This window comes from Protopterus annectens, chromosome 8.part0 (genome assembly GCF_019279795.1).
Source record: "Protopterus annectens isolate FY-2018-M chromosome 8.part0, PAN1.0, whole genome shotgun sequence".
Taxonomy (NCBI): domain Eukaryota; kingdom Metazoa; phylum Chordata; order Ceratodontiformes; family Protopteridae; genus Protopterus; species Protopterus annectens.
The window spans coordinates 1875143019-1875156386 of NC_056741.1; the positions used below are offsets into that span (position 1 = coordinate 1875143019).

The 13368-nt window shown below is 41.0% G+C and overlaps 1 protein-coding gene across 2 annotated transcripts in view; it reads right to left on the minus strand.

Annotated features, from left to right (window-relative positions):
• Positions 1-13368, minus strand: part of LOC122809692 (von Willebrand factor A domain-containing protein 5A-like) — a 1295998-nt gene that overhangs the window by 47173 nt on the left and 1235457 nt on the right. For both annotated transcript variants that reach the window (XM_044081369.1, XM_044081368.1), the window contains one exon: positions 1762-1901. In XM_044081369.1, coding sequence (XP_043937304.1) covers positions 1762-1901 — 140 coding nt within the window. The remainder of the gene's footprint in view (positions 1-1761; positions 1902-13368) is intronic.

Consider the following 13368-nt stretch of genomic DNA (forward strand, 5'->3'; position numbering starts at 1 on the left):
TTTGGCAGATGCTGGAAGTCATAAAACAATTACATTCTTTCATGCTTTCAAATGAAGTAATTAGTTCACTCTGAAGATAATACAGAAAGCTTCTCAGCACAGACCTGGGTCTCTTGCTACCATAAAGTAATTTAATTTCAGCAATTTTTCTGGTTAACCTCCTGTATTCCAGCTTCCATTGTTAAAATATATGCATTTAAACAGTTACAATCGTGCATGTACATTTCTGTTCTCTTCCAGCAGGGCACACTGTGGACACATTTCAAGCACAAGCACTCTACAAAATATCTTCTCTACACAAACACCTGTACAGAGCAGTCCAATATACTTATGACATACAGTTCTAATACATTTGTAACACAAGCATCTTATAAAAATCATTTCAATATTCACCAAATGACATAATTATTTACAAACTTCCAGATAGCTATGCTGGCAGTATCTCCCTTTGTCACACTTCTATATAAATCTTGCTGATATTCACAAATGACATACAATTATTTACAAAATTCCAGCTAGTTGTGCTGGCAGTACCTCCTTTGTCACACTATATATCAAAGACTGACACCATAACATGTTTACTTGTTTTATACTTGTTAACTAAATGGGTGCACTAGTCTTGTGAAAATTTTCATGCACAACCCAAGTCAAATGGCAGAAGTGGCAGGTTGGGCATAGATGGAATGGAGGCAGGTAGTGTGGCATTATGGAAAAACTCCAACCTTGTAATATGATGACTTTGGGAGTCAGGCACTAGTTTTTACCCCCAGAAAAGTAAATAAGTTGGTGGACAATGAACATACATCTGGACAAGAAACAGAAAAAAAAAGAAATGTATACATTATCAGTCCCACCATATTCCTCATAAAAAGCAAAATCACCAGTTAGGAATCCATCATTCAGTTTAGCCAGTTCATGGCTTACAAAGTCTGTCTGGTCTAGATGGCGAACACTGAATACTTTCTTATGATTCAGGAAGCCAGACTGTATAACTCCAGTAAATGTCTGTTACAAACAGTTATCCATTATTTACATTCTAAGAGGAATTTATGCCCTGCTTATAGAAATAACTGAAAAGGAGAGGCATCACCATATTCATACATTCATTCATCCTCTGATACCAACTTTTTCCTATTCAGAATCATATATCTACTATAAAATAATGTTTCATGTTGGCACAAATGTTCAAGTCATTCAAGTATTATCTACTCTTACAACCCAAATGTCATGAATCTATAATGAGCTAAGGGCTTAAAGGTTTTGCATGGTTGAATATGTATAATGCCAGAGATGGTAGTTACGCAAGATTATATATTTTCAACTGGTCCATTTGAACTCTTGGGTTTCACAATTCTGATCAAATCTAAACAGTCTGGAATAAAGCCCTGTGGGACTTCAACATATGGAAAGTGTTATAACTACATAATTCTCTTCTAATGTGTTTAACTTCCTAATAAGTATTTCATAAGTTATTTTACTTTTAGGAGCAGTTTAGGATTAACATTAACCATTTTCATTTTTTACAAATGGCTTTAAAGATTTGTTTTGCAACTGCACATAGTTACAAATACATAAATGCATCTTACAAAATCTATTACGACTAAAAGAAGCAAACTTCTCAGTTCCACTTAAATTTTTTTTGTTTGTTTTATTTTGATTTTTTGAAATCCCTACATTTGCACAACCAAACTAAAACAGTAAGCACTATAAAATTGTTCAAGAGATATGGCTTATGATATACATGAAGAAATGTGCACCTACCTTAACAGGAATGCTGCTCTTTAGCTTGCTTTCTGTAGATATAAAAATTTTAGCAAGGGCATTATCCATGTTCCAGGAACCATCAGCCTTTTGTAGACCAATCAAAACCATCAACTGATTTTCCTTACTGTCAAAAAGTGCTATGGAAGAAGAACAGCATTTTAATAAATAGCCAGCTATTAAAACGTTTGCATCCTTCATTTTATTACTACATCCAGTCTCCATTCTAAATGTCCCTAATGTAATGGTGTCATTGCAGAGTGACGTTTTGGTCATTAATGGTATTATGTTATACGAAAAAGATTGGATAGGGAAGGGAAGAATCACATTCTTGACAGTGCTGAAAAGCATCATCTTTTAATCATGCAAGACTTGATGGATAACCCCACCCTGTTCACATTTAACCCCACCTATATGGTACTAAACCCCTTTCTTACATACTTCGCTACCTAAGTGTCAATGAACAAATTGATTGAGACTGTGCTATACTGGAATTAACTGGAAACAACTGAAATGAGACTAGAACGCAAGTCTTTACCTGTTAATTACCCAAACTTGTTCTGAACATGTGCCAGTCTCTCCTTTATGGGTCAAGTCTTGTGTAATTTTCAGAATGAATTCTCCAAACACTGTAGTTCATTTAATAAGGCTTTATTACATTTTCACAATATCTGAATACTGTCTTCATTAACAGTGCTAATAGACAATAACAGTCTGTAGAAATGCTGGAATGCTGGTGAGTAATAACAGTGCTGCTAAATATATTCAAAGTTTCTGCACATATATTCTGATTGTCCTGAATGATGTAAACTGAAACAGTTTTTATTTGACCTGTCTTCTGTACTCAGCCTTGAGTGTCTGTATCGTATCTTTCTTATTTAATCTTTTCTGTATGTCAGGTCAAACTGACTGACTTCCCTAACTGTATCTAAAGTATAGTTTTAATAATACCAAAACCCTGTAATGCTTTATACTCCTTCTTAGCCTTGGTTACCTTGTTTCAAAGCCAGGTCTTGCATGTGCTTTATTTAACATTCCATTAAGGAACACTCTGTTCCTGGCAAAATTGTCAAGAACATTCTGCATTTCTGCATTTTCTGCATATTTCATACTTCTCTTTCCTTTCTTTTCTAATCTTTCTGTGAAACTGAATGCATACATGTCTGACTCCATATTTCAGGCCTTATTCTACCTAAATGTACTACAGTGAATTTATTGAAAATACCCTAACTCTAACAGTCAGATACATGTTAACCCATAGTACTGCATAGTACCACATCTCGGTATCAGAAAGAACACAGAATTCCTTCACCCAATCACAGATATTACTGCCTACTTTATTCTCTCAAGTCATCTGTCTTTTTCTCACCATTTAACAACTACTGTGCCACTGACAACATTTAAGTTTATACAGATAGAAATCAAGACGGTAGCTAAAAATATAATTTTATGCATATTCACAGTAATGCATCATAATTAATCTGTCACACTTTTAAGTTTGAGTAGCATTCATCTACTTAGGAGAATGCAGACTATTGTCAAAGGTGCCATTTTTGTCAGTTGCTCTCTGTGTAACAACTCTGCACGTGTTCATTTCACTCATACAAAAATGAAATATGATACTTTAAAGTCTTAAGAGACATGCTTACATAGCAGCATGTTATTAAACATGCCTTTGATTTGTTACTGCACTCACAAAGTTTGATAATGACTAGTAAACATAGCTGGTCTTAGGCATAGGCCAACTAGGTGGCCGCCTAGGGTGCTGCTCTGGTAGTGGCGCATTTCCAGTATTTATTTGGTGTAGGTAGACCAGGATGTGTGCACCGGGTAGTGTGGTGGGGGGCGCCGTGGAGCCCTTTTCCCTAGGTCGCCAGTTGACCTAAGGCCACTCCTGCTAGTAAAGGTACTCATACTGTTGAGTCTGGCAGCATTATTGTCTCATACTATATCATCCACTAGTCCATTTCTTGGCTGGGATGCCTCCTGTGCAGCATCTGTATACCTTTCCTGCCTTCTGATGGGCTTCTGTCAATCTCTAGTTTCCTTCCACACCCCAAAGACATACCAAGAGGTGAGCTGGTGCTCCTCTAAATTTTAGGTGTGTGTGTGGGTGGTTGGGTGGGTGTGTCTAGAAGACTACACAAGCACTGCATGCTTGCACAGTATTCATTTTTGAACAGGCTGCTGTGTGAAGATCCACAAGAAATCAGACCTGCATTAGGTGAGAATCAGTTTGAACAAAGGATGCATAATTAAAAGGAGATGCAACAATGATGGGAGGAGCAGTAGTACAGCAGGTACATGAGTGATGTAAAACACCACAATCAAAGTAGGGTAACTCAACTAAGCCAGTGTGCACTCAAGCATGCAATGCAGTGTAGCATAGCTGCTTTCCATGCTCATCCAGCACAGGAAGGGCAGGAGAAAAGCTGCCTGACCACTGTGTGCATTTGTGCACAGCACATTCTACCTCTGTTTATCATATAAACATGGAAGGGGAGAGTGCAACTATGGAAGGGGAAAATGGTAAGCAGAGATAAACACACAATGGTAAACCTAATGTATGAAAGTTGGGGAAAGGAAGGGTAAGATCCCTTCTGTAAGATATTCAAAATAATGTTAGGTGAGGAAGGCAGGGATGGCTATGGATGAGCTAGAGGGAGAAGGGCAAGTAAGAGGGGCAGACAGATAAATGGAACACAGATTCTGACAGACAGGAGCAGTACATACACATGCAATTTGGGGGGGTAGATGATTACACACATACACAAGGTGGACAAGTGGTGATCGAGAGTGTTGGAGAATAAACCAAAAATGGGGAATGGTATATGAGAGGAAATCAAAAGAATGGGGGTAAATAGGGTAGGTTGCTGGATAACTGGATAACTGGATAACAGGCTAGTTCAGAGGGCAGCAGACCCAAATGTTACTCACCAGGATGGGAAATATAATGAGCTGATTGCTCTGCTGGTGGCCTAATTGGTATGTCCCACTGATCACATGACTCCTCATGCTGCACCAGACTGAGTTCCACATTGCCAAGGTGGATATCCAGTTTCTATCACTCCTCAGCAGCCACTAGTGTACTACAATACAAACAACTACATAATCAAGCCAAAATACATGTTATTAAATATAAAAAGACATGTTATTAAAGATAAAAATGACTATTACCATAAGCTACAAAACCAGCATAGATTAAACCCTCAAAAATTCTGGGGAACAATAAGTTCCCTTATTCACCCAGGGTCTAACTCCAATCCCTGTCCATACCCTGATAAAACCCTCTCAGATATAGCCTCTTGCTTCAAGACATATTTTATTGATACCATTGCGAAGCTGACCACTACTTTCCCCTCTTCAAACCTAAACTCACCAGACCAATATACTACTTATTCTAAACCAACCCCACCACCATCTTTTTCTTTCAGTCCCATACCCACAAGCACCATAAAGAAGCTGCTTCATAAACTCAAACACTGCTCCTGTGCTCCTGACAACCTACCTGCTGAATTCCTAAAAATAACTGCTGATTCCATAGCGTACCCCATTAGTATACTAATCAATAGATCGATCCAAGAGTCTTATGTACCCAATGTCTGGAAAAAAAGCTTACATTTTGCCCCTGCACGAAGGTGGCAAAAATTCCGACATCTCAAACTTCCGGCCAATAGCCATTCTCTCCCCATCTCTAAAATACTTGAAAAATGTGAACACACCCAACTAATCAACCACTTAATTAACACACAACTACTCACCCCTACCTCAACATGGCTTTAGACCAAGCAATAGCACAAATACAGCCCTCATCTCCTTTATGGATACAGTAAATCAAGCACGGGATTTAGGTCTGATCGTCTCTTCACTCTTACTCAACCTTTCAAAGGCATTTGATACAATTTCTCACCCCATTTTACTCTCTAAGCTTAATAACCTAGGTGTCTCACCCCAACCTTAAATTGGTTCTCTAGCTACCTTTCTGATAGATACCAATCAACCAAATGGCAGCAATCCACTTCCACCTTCTTAAAAATCTCCACAGGTGACCCCCAAGGCTCAATATTGGGCCCCCTACTATTCACCTTATTCATCAACAATTTCCATGAGTCACTAATAGAGGCTGACGTAATACAATATGCAGATGACTCAACAATTATATGCACTGCAAAAACCCCTTCTGAGCTTCAACTACTAACCCAAAATGCCTTCACATCCACCAAATAATGGATGTCAAATAATCACCTCACTCTCAACCCAAACAAGACTAAGCTGATTCTATTCACTCCCAAAAAAACAACACCCCTGAACAGGGCTGAATTCTCTATTCTCTCCCAAAATAATACCTCCATAGAAGTTGCCCCTAGTACTAAACTGTTAGGAGTCACTATCGATGAAACCCTAACTTTCGAACCCCACATACTCAATAACATCAAAAAGACACACCAGAAACTAGGTACCCTCTACAAACACAGCCATTACCTAAATAACAATGCCAAAAGAACACTAGCCTCTGCCTTCCTACTTCCATCCTTCCTATATGGTGCCCCCATCCTCACTAATATACACTATTCACTAAAAAACAAACTTGATATATGCTACAATAAAATTGCTAGATTTGCAACAAATGTTAGATCCTCATCACATCACTGTTCCTCATTGCAACAACTAAACTGGCTTGAACTTCTCAACTACCTCCACTTAATTACTGCACATAAAATAATGTATAAACCAACAGCTTGTCCAGCTCTCTCCTCTATATTAACTCTGTACCATCCAAACAGACACCTTAGATCTGAAAACAAAATTCTATTTAAAGTCAGTAAACCTCAACTTCCAGCTGGCCAAATGCTTTGCTGCTTCACTACCTCCAAACATTGGAATAATCTCCCAACCTCAATAACCTCCATCTCATACCCTGCTCTCTTTAAAAAGTCCCTTAAACAACACCTCTCCACCTGCTGGTTATGCCCATGCCAAAAATAACTTTTTACTACTCCCACTCTCTGGGGCTACAGGTATGCACTCTTAGCATGTCTGCAGCCATACCTGACTGTTACTATACTGCCTAGACAGACCACTCTCTGGGGCTACAGGTATGCACTCTTAGCAGGTGTGCAGCCATACCTACAACTGTTACTACACTGCCTACACAGATTTAAATGCATGTAAATAATTGTATACAATGTTACTGTTTTTTCTGCCTCCCAACCAGTAATGTCTATGGCATCTATATGACCAAAAGTACATGTTAATATCATTGATGGACTACAATAAAACTGCAATGGAATTGTTAAAAAAGCTGTAAATAGTGCTACATTTTTGATATTTGTATTTTTGATATTTGTATTTCTGTAATGTGAAGCTTTTCTCCCCGGGCCTCCACTGAAAATGGGCTCACCTAGGCCCAGTGGACTTTCCTGGTAAACAAATGCAATAAATAAATAATGTTTGCAGCTGATGCCTGGACATCAGGTCTGACCCACTAGATTCACTTTCAGAAAAGGAGACTTCATCTTCTCTTGAGAAGCAGACATGGAGGCCACCAGTGACACCTTCTGGTCACCTCCAGCAGACTGATCATTGTCCTGCTATTGAGGGGCAGACTTGATGTCTACTTGTGACCCATCATCAGAAGCACTGGGTAGTGCACCCAATGTTGACTTCATTTGTACCTTTTCCTCTTTCCCAACCGAACTTGCAGATGATGATACAATGGGAAAATGATTGCACATATATATTCTACAAACATAATCATGGCTGGACTGCCTCATATCTTACACACATCCTGGTTTTGGGGGAAGTACTCCCTGCTTCCATGCAATCATAGTCAACTGTCACTCCTTTACCACTAAAAAAAAGAAAGTTTGCACTCCCAAATATACATGTGCAAGACAGTATATTGCAAAAGTATAAAAAAATTTTAAATGCTTAGAGTACATTTCACATTCCTCTTCCTCCCACTGGTGAAGAATACCAGGGTTGTACAGCCTCAAATCATTGCACTGATGCTAGCATAGCTCATTAGAATGAATGGTACTGGGTGAATCACTCAGAATTCCAGCAAGCCAATGCCAGGCCTCTACCATCTGAGTGGGTTCATCATAATCTCTCAACCAGGTGCTCCTTAAAGCTCCTGTGCAGCAACAACAGAAAAATTCCATCCTCCTTGACACATCTCACTAAAGTCAGGCATTGCACAGTTCTTGAAAAAGCTACTGTAATTGACTCAGGTCCTCTCCAGGAGCAAAAGGTTGTCCTGTGCAGATGAATGCATGCTTGTGGATCATATGCTGTGCTATGGAGTGCTGCACCATGGCATAACTGGATGTCCATAACATAGCACATATGGTGCTAAGAATATAAACGTAGTGATGCACTGAGTTCTACAGGCACACATGCTGTGTGCTCCAGCTTACTACTCAGATGTTTCTTGGGCCAGCACATCTGGTTACATCAATTCTCAATGGCAAGACTTTACATTCAGTGCTGCTGACTAGCTTCATTAGCATAGCCACTACACAAATCTTATCTTGTTAGCATGATGGAAAGCATTGAAAATATTTTATGCAATACAGCTCATGACTTTACAACTGTGGAAAATAAGACATTTAGTAAAGATTCTGTATACACGAATCTCACAATGTAAGGATGGAGTACTGCCCACCAAATTACCTGATGGAGAAAGGAAACTCTGTAGTGGATGTCATTAACACTGAATCAGATATTGGGGTACATGTTTAAGTGGGAACTCATGACACTATAAGGACACTACACCAAAGTTTCAAAGTCACCATGCTAAAGGATAACACTGTCCAACCTGCAAAATCCTTTACAAATGCACTCTATGGACACCTACAAGAATGCATGGATAATGCTATCCCAAGCAAAACTAAGACTCACTCCTCCAAGAAAAGGAAACCAGTCTGGTGGACCCCCTCCATAAACAAGCTATACAATAGAAGAGAAAACTAGTTCAGAAAAGAGTAAAATCCCAAGAAGGGAAGACATCCCTGATCAGTATCAGCAAGAAACTATGATCCCTCATAAAATCATCCAAGGCTAGCTTCGAAAGAAAAATTGCCAAGGACTCCAAAGATAACCACAAGGCATTCTTTAGCTATGTCAATAACTTAAGTGGCAATTCTCAGATCTGCTTGGAGATAGTGCAGAATGGCACAAAATACACTGAACCGACCAATATTGCCAACATCCTGGCAGACAGGTTCAGTGCAAACTTCACCCCCCCCTCACCCCCAAAAGGGCCAATAACCATACCAGAAGAATGTACTGTCCCTAAAATCACAGACACTCAGGTTAAAATAGCCCTCTCCAAAGCCAAAAACATAGCATCAGCAGGACCGGATGGTGTCCCAGACTGCGTCCTACATGAGCTCAAAGATGAACTAATGCCTCACCTAAACACACCGTTAAAAATCAGCCTCTCCACAGGCTATGTGTCCGTAGAGTGGTGCACAGCAATGTTTATTCCACTCCACAAAGGTGGAGCAACAACAGACCCCAGGAACTATTGCCCTATAAGCCTGACTAGCTTGGTCTGCAAGGCTATGGAATGCATTATCATGGATCTCATTAACAGAGACATTAGGAACCTCCAAACACTGGACCCTACCCAGTTTGGCTTTGTTAAGGGCAGATCATGCCTCCCAAACCTGGTGGACTTTTTTGAGACTGTTACCAAGGCTATAGATGAGGGAAAGGTGGTCCACACAGCCTACCTAGACCTCATAAAGGCCTTCAACACCATTCCTCATTCAGGTATTATAGACAAGCTCACCAGCCTGAACCTAATCCCCTACATCACGAAATGGGTTGTCAACTGGCTCATGGATAGAACCCACATGGTAAGAGTTGTGGGAGCTAGGTCCGACTCTAAACTAGTTACAAGTGCCATTCCCCAGGGCTCAGTCCTAGGACCCCTCCTATTCGGCATATACTTCTCAGAGGTACAGGCAAGCACAGGAAGACTATGGCTGACCAAGTTCGCAGACGACTGCAAACTAGAGGCTATAACTAACTCTCTGGCTGACACAGACATCCTCCAAAAGGATTTCACTGAGACAGATTCCTGGTGTCAAAACCATGGCCTCAAGCTAAATGCCAAAAAGTGCATAGTCATCCCCTTTGGAAAAAACATAGTACCCACACACTACCACATAGGTGGTAGCCCCCAAAATATGGAAGACGTAATAAGGGATCTGGGGACCCAAGTAGATAGTAACCTCTCCTTTGATAATCACATTGCCAAAGTGGTTAGAAAATCCTTCTATGTGGCCCACCTAATCACAAAAAGATTTGCATCCAGATCAAAGGAGGTCATTGTGCCCCTCTATGCATCACTCTTCAGACCCATCATGGAGTACAATACCCCATTTGGGATGTACCTTACAAGACACCTGCAACAGCTGGAAAGACCACAGAAGTACCTCACCAACAGGATCACTTGCCTCAAACAGATGGCCTATGCAGTTCGACTGAAGAAACTCCAGCTGTACAGAGTTGCATACCACCTAATCAGAGGTGATCTCTGCCTGACATCCAAGGCCATGTCCAACCCAGAAATGATGGACATGTTCCACCTAAAGAAAACCATATCCCCTTGAGCCACAAGCTCTAGGGATCTAAACCTCACCACAGCAATAAATAGGACGTGCTGGAGGGATAGATTCCTGTCCCAGAGACTTCCTATGATCTGGAACAGGATTCCAATCTACATTAGACAGAGCTCCTCACTAACCCTCTTCAAGAGAAACCTTGACAAGTGGATGGGAAACAGAATGTATATCCCGGGGATCACTTCAATGGCTCTGCTGGACAGAGACACAGGGAACTAATCTAAGGGGGTGGCAAAAGCCAACACTTTCCTGCTAGGCTTATAAATGCACTCGGGAAGATAGCCTAGTACTTACTTATGAACCTATGAACCTATCTGTCTGTGGCTTTTGGGGGGAAACAAATATGTATCAAGAATACCTTCTTAAGCATATGTTACAGTGGGTATGCAATTCCAGAGCCATATTAGAGGTGTGACTACAGCATGTGCATGGGAAAAACTGTGTATAATACTAACTGCAACTGATAACCAGATACATAATGGAAGGGGGAGGACTGTGCTCAAGGCTACAAAATATAATTGCTGTGGGGAGGCTGATCAAAGCAGTAGCTGCAGCTGATAATACCCATAAACATAAATTGTGGGTCTGAGGATATTAATAAAGATATCCAACAGCATAATGTACACACCCAATGATAATCTTCACTTGTGGGCAAAAAGTATTTGCTATGGCCACCCAAGGGAGGTAATGACTGGAAAAGTTCATTAGCCAGGAAAATGTAGTGCTTCTGCAAGCCCTCCACAGAAATGGGATCCACCTCCTGGGCAAAGGTATTGCAAACATGCATTATTAGGACCAGATCTGGCAGAGATTTGTGCAGGATGCGAATGCTGTGAGCAGTCCCTAGGACAGATACTGTGAAGGATTACAAATATGCTCTAGAATAGATACTGTGAAGGGTTCTGTGCTCCAGAACAGGTACTGTGAAATGTTCTGTGAAGGGTTACTGATATGGTGCTCCACTCAAAGGAAAAGGCACCAGGTATTGCTGCAGACATGTCTACCACAAAGAGTGCAATACCAGCACTTAAGTTGCTTACTGAGGCCGAAGAGTGTTTAGTCTGACTTGCCAGCTGTGAAGAGCAGCCTCTCATATATGTTGGTGGCTTTGAGGGGGGAGCTGGTCTAACACTAACTACCCATATGTCAGGCAGAACCAGGTTATTAATGTCCATTGCAGTACAGTATAGCACATACCACTGCACTGACCAAAGCTCACCTGTATTATCTTATCTCTTATTATCCTTCCAGGCATATCTAGTCTTCATCTACAATAATCTGAATGTTAATGTGTGTAGCATGGCTATCACAGGGGGATTACAGGACAGACAATGGTGTCATGTATTCCTGTTTTCACAAGTTCTACTGATGCATAACAGCTCACATGTAAGTGGCACAGTCTAATAACACAGAGAGTGTGCCTGCAATACTACAGGAGAAGGTGTTACCAATGCCATCCACTACAGAAGTCCCTGTAGAGGTACAAGCTGGACATGCAGCTCACTAGGGCATGATTCACATCATGTTCCTGAGAGTCCCTCATAGGCTCCTCCTGTGCCCCACAGACTCACAGCTTCTGACAAACACAACACCTCTAAGGTAACTATATGCACCACAGGGGTGAGATACAGGGGGAACATAAGCACTGCCATCCAGACTGACACTACAAGTCATGCCTTCCATGGACATGAGAGGGTGTGGATGTGGGGAGGCTGACCAAAGGTCATCACAAGTTAGATTCCAGAGATCATTTGTGAAATGACAATTCTGTCAGCTGTGGATATACACAGCTTACCACCTCCATTTGAGATAGTTGCCAAGGTCGTAGGGAATGCTAAGGTCTCATTAGACCCCATGCTCACATTTCTGTAGTTCTACCTTTCCCTGTTACTTGTGGCTATATAGCCTGCCACCTCTACTTGTGAAAAGTGACAACTTTGTGGGAAATGGCACTCATTAGGTATGTCCTTTTGAGAGTGGACACTCATAATCCTATAGTTCTACTCACTTACTGCCATAGACTAGAACAAGCTCCAATGCTGCAAGCCAACCTAGTGGACACTAGCATCTATCATATCATGGCAGCTTGCCCTCCCCCACTGGAGGATGTAGTTACTTACTCCCCACCACCTCTCTTAACAAGTGCCTGCTGTGTCTATATCCCATAACCCTATCCCATCTTATAGTTGTTGCAGCCACCAACACTGTGCCCCTCCCCAGCTATGCAAGCAATGGTAACTGTGTTCTGCCCATCCTTTAACCTGTGTAGGTGTGATTATGTCTGCCACACTGAGGGCCAGTCACTACACTGGCCTGAATTACCTTGGTGTGATATCATGTGCATTGCCTTATTCTGTGCTGTGTCATGACCAATAGCTGTGCACCAGGTGCCACCTCATTGCCAATGCTGCCACATACTCTGTCTTCCTTTACATCTGCTGTGTTACTACTGCTGATTGCTCTTCACATGATGCTCTAGCCTGCCTTTCTCCTGCTGCTACAAATAGTGTGGGAAGCCCTGTCATAATGTTCATCTGTTGTTCCAATTGTATGCACAATACCATGTTGGATATCATGGTATACCAACAAAAATTGGAAATTCCTGTAATTTATTTGAGAGCTCTCCTAATGCATTGCAAGAATATTGTTATCTCTTCGGTAGTCTGAATGTATTCTCAGCTATATTTTGCATTTGTGCATGTGCTGCATTATAGGCTATTTTTTGCATGTTGCAGGGGAGGTTGGATGGGAGTTGTCAATGGACTTCTGGGAATATCCAGCATCACACGTGACACACAACAAACAACTTATTTTAAATAGTCTGCGTATATGGTAGCTGTGGTGCATGGGCACATTATAAATAATGGGGGTTCCTATTACATGATCGAACTTCAACAAGTTTGATCCCTATATGGTCGAAACCATTTAGTCGAACTTGCAGAAGTTCGAACACGGAAAAAAAAAATAAAAC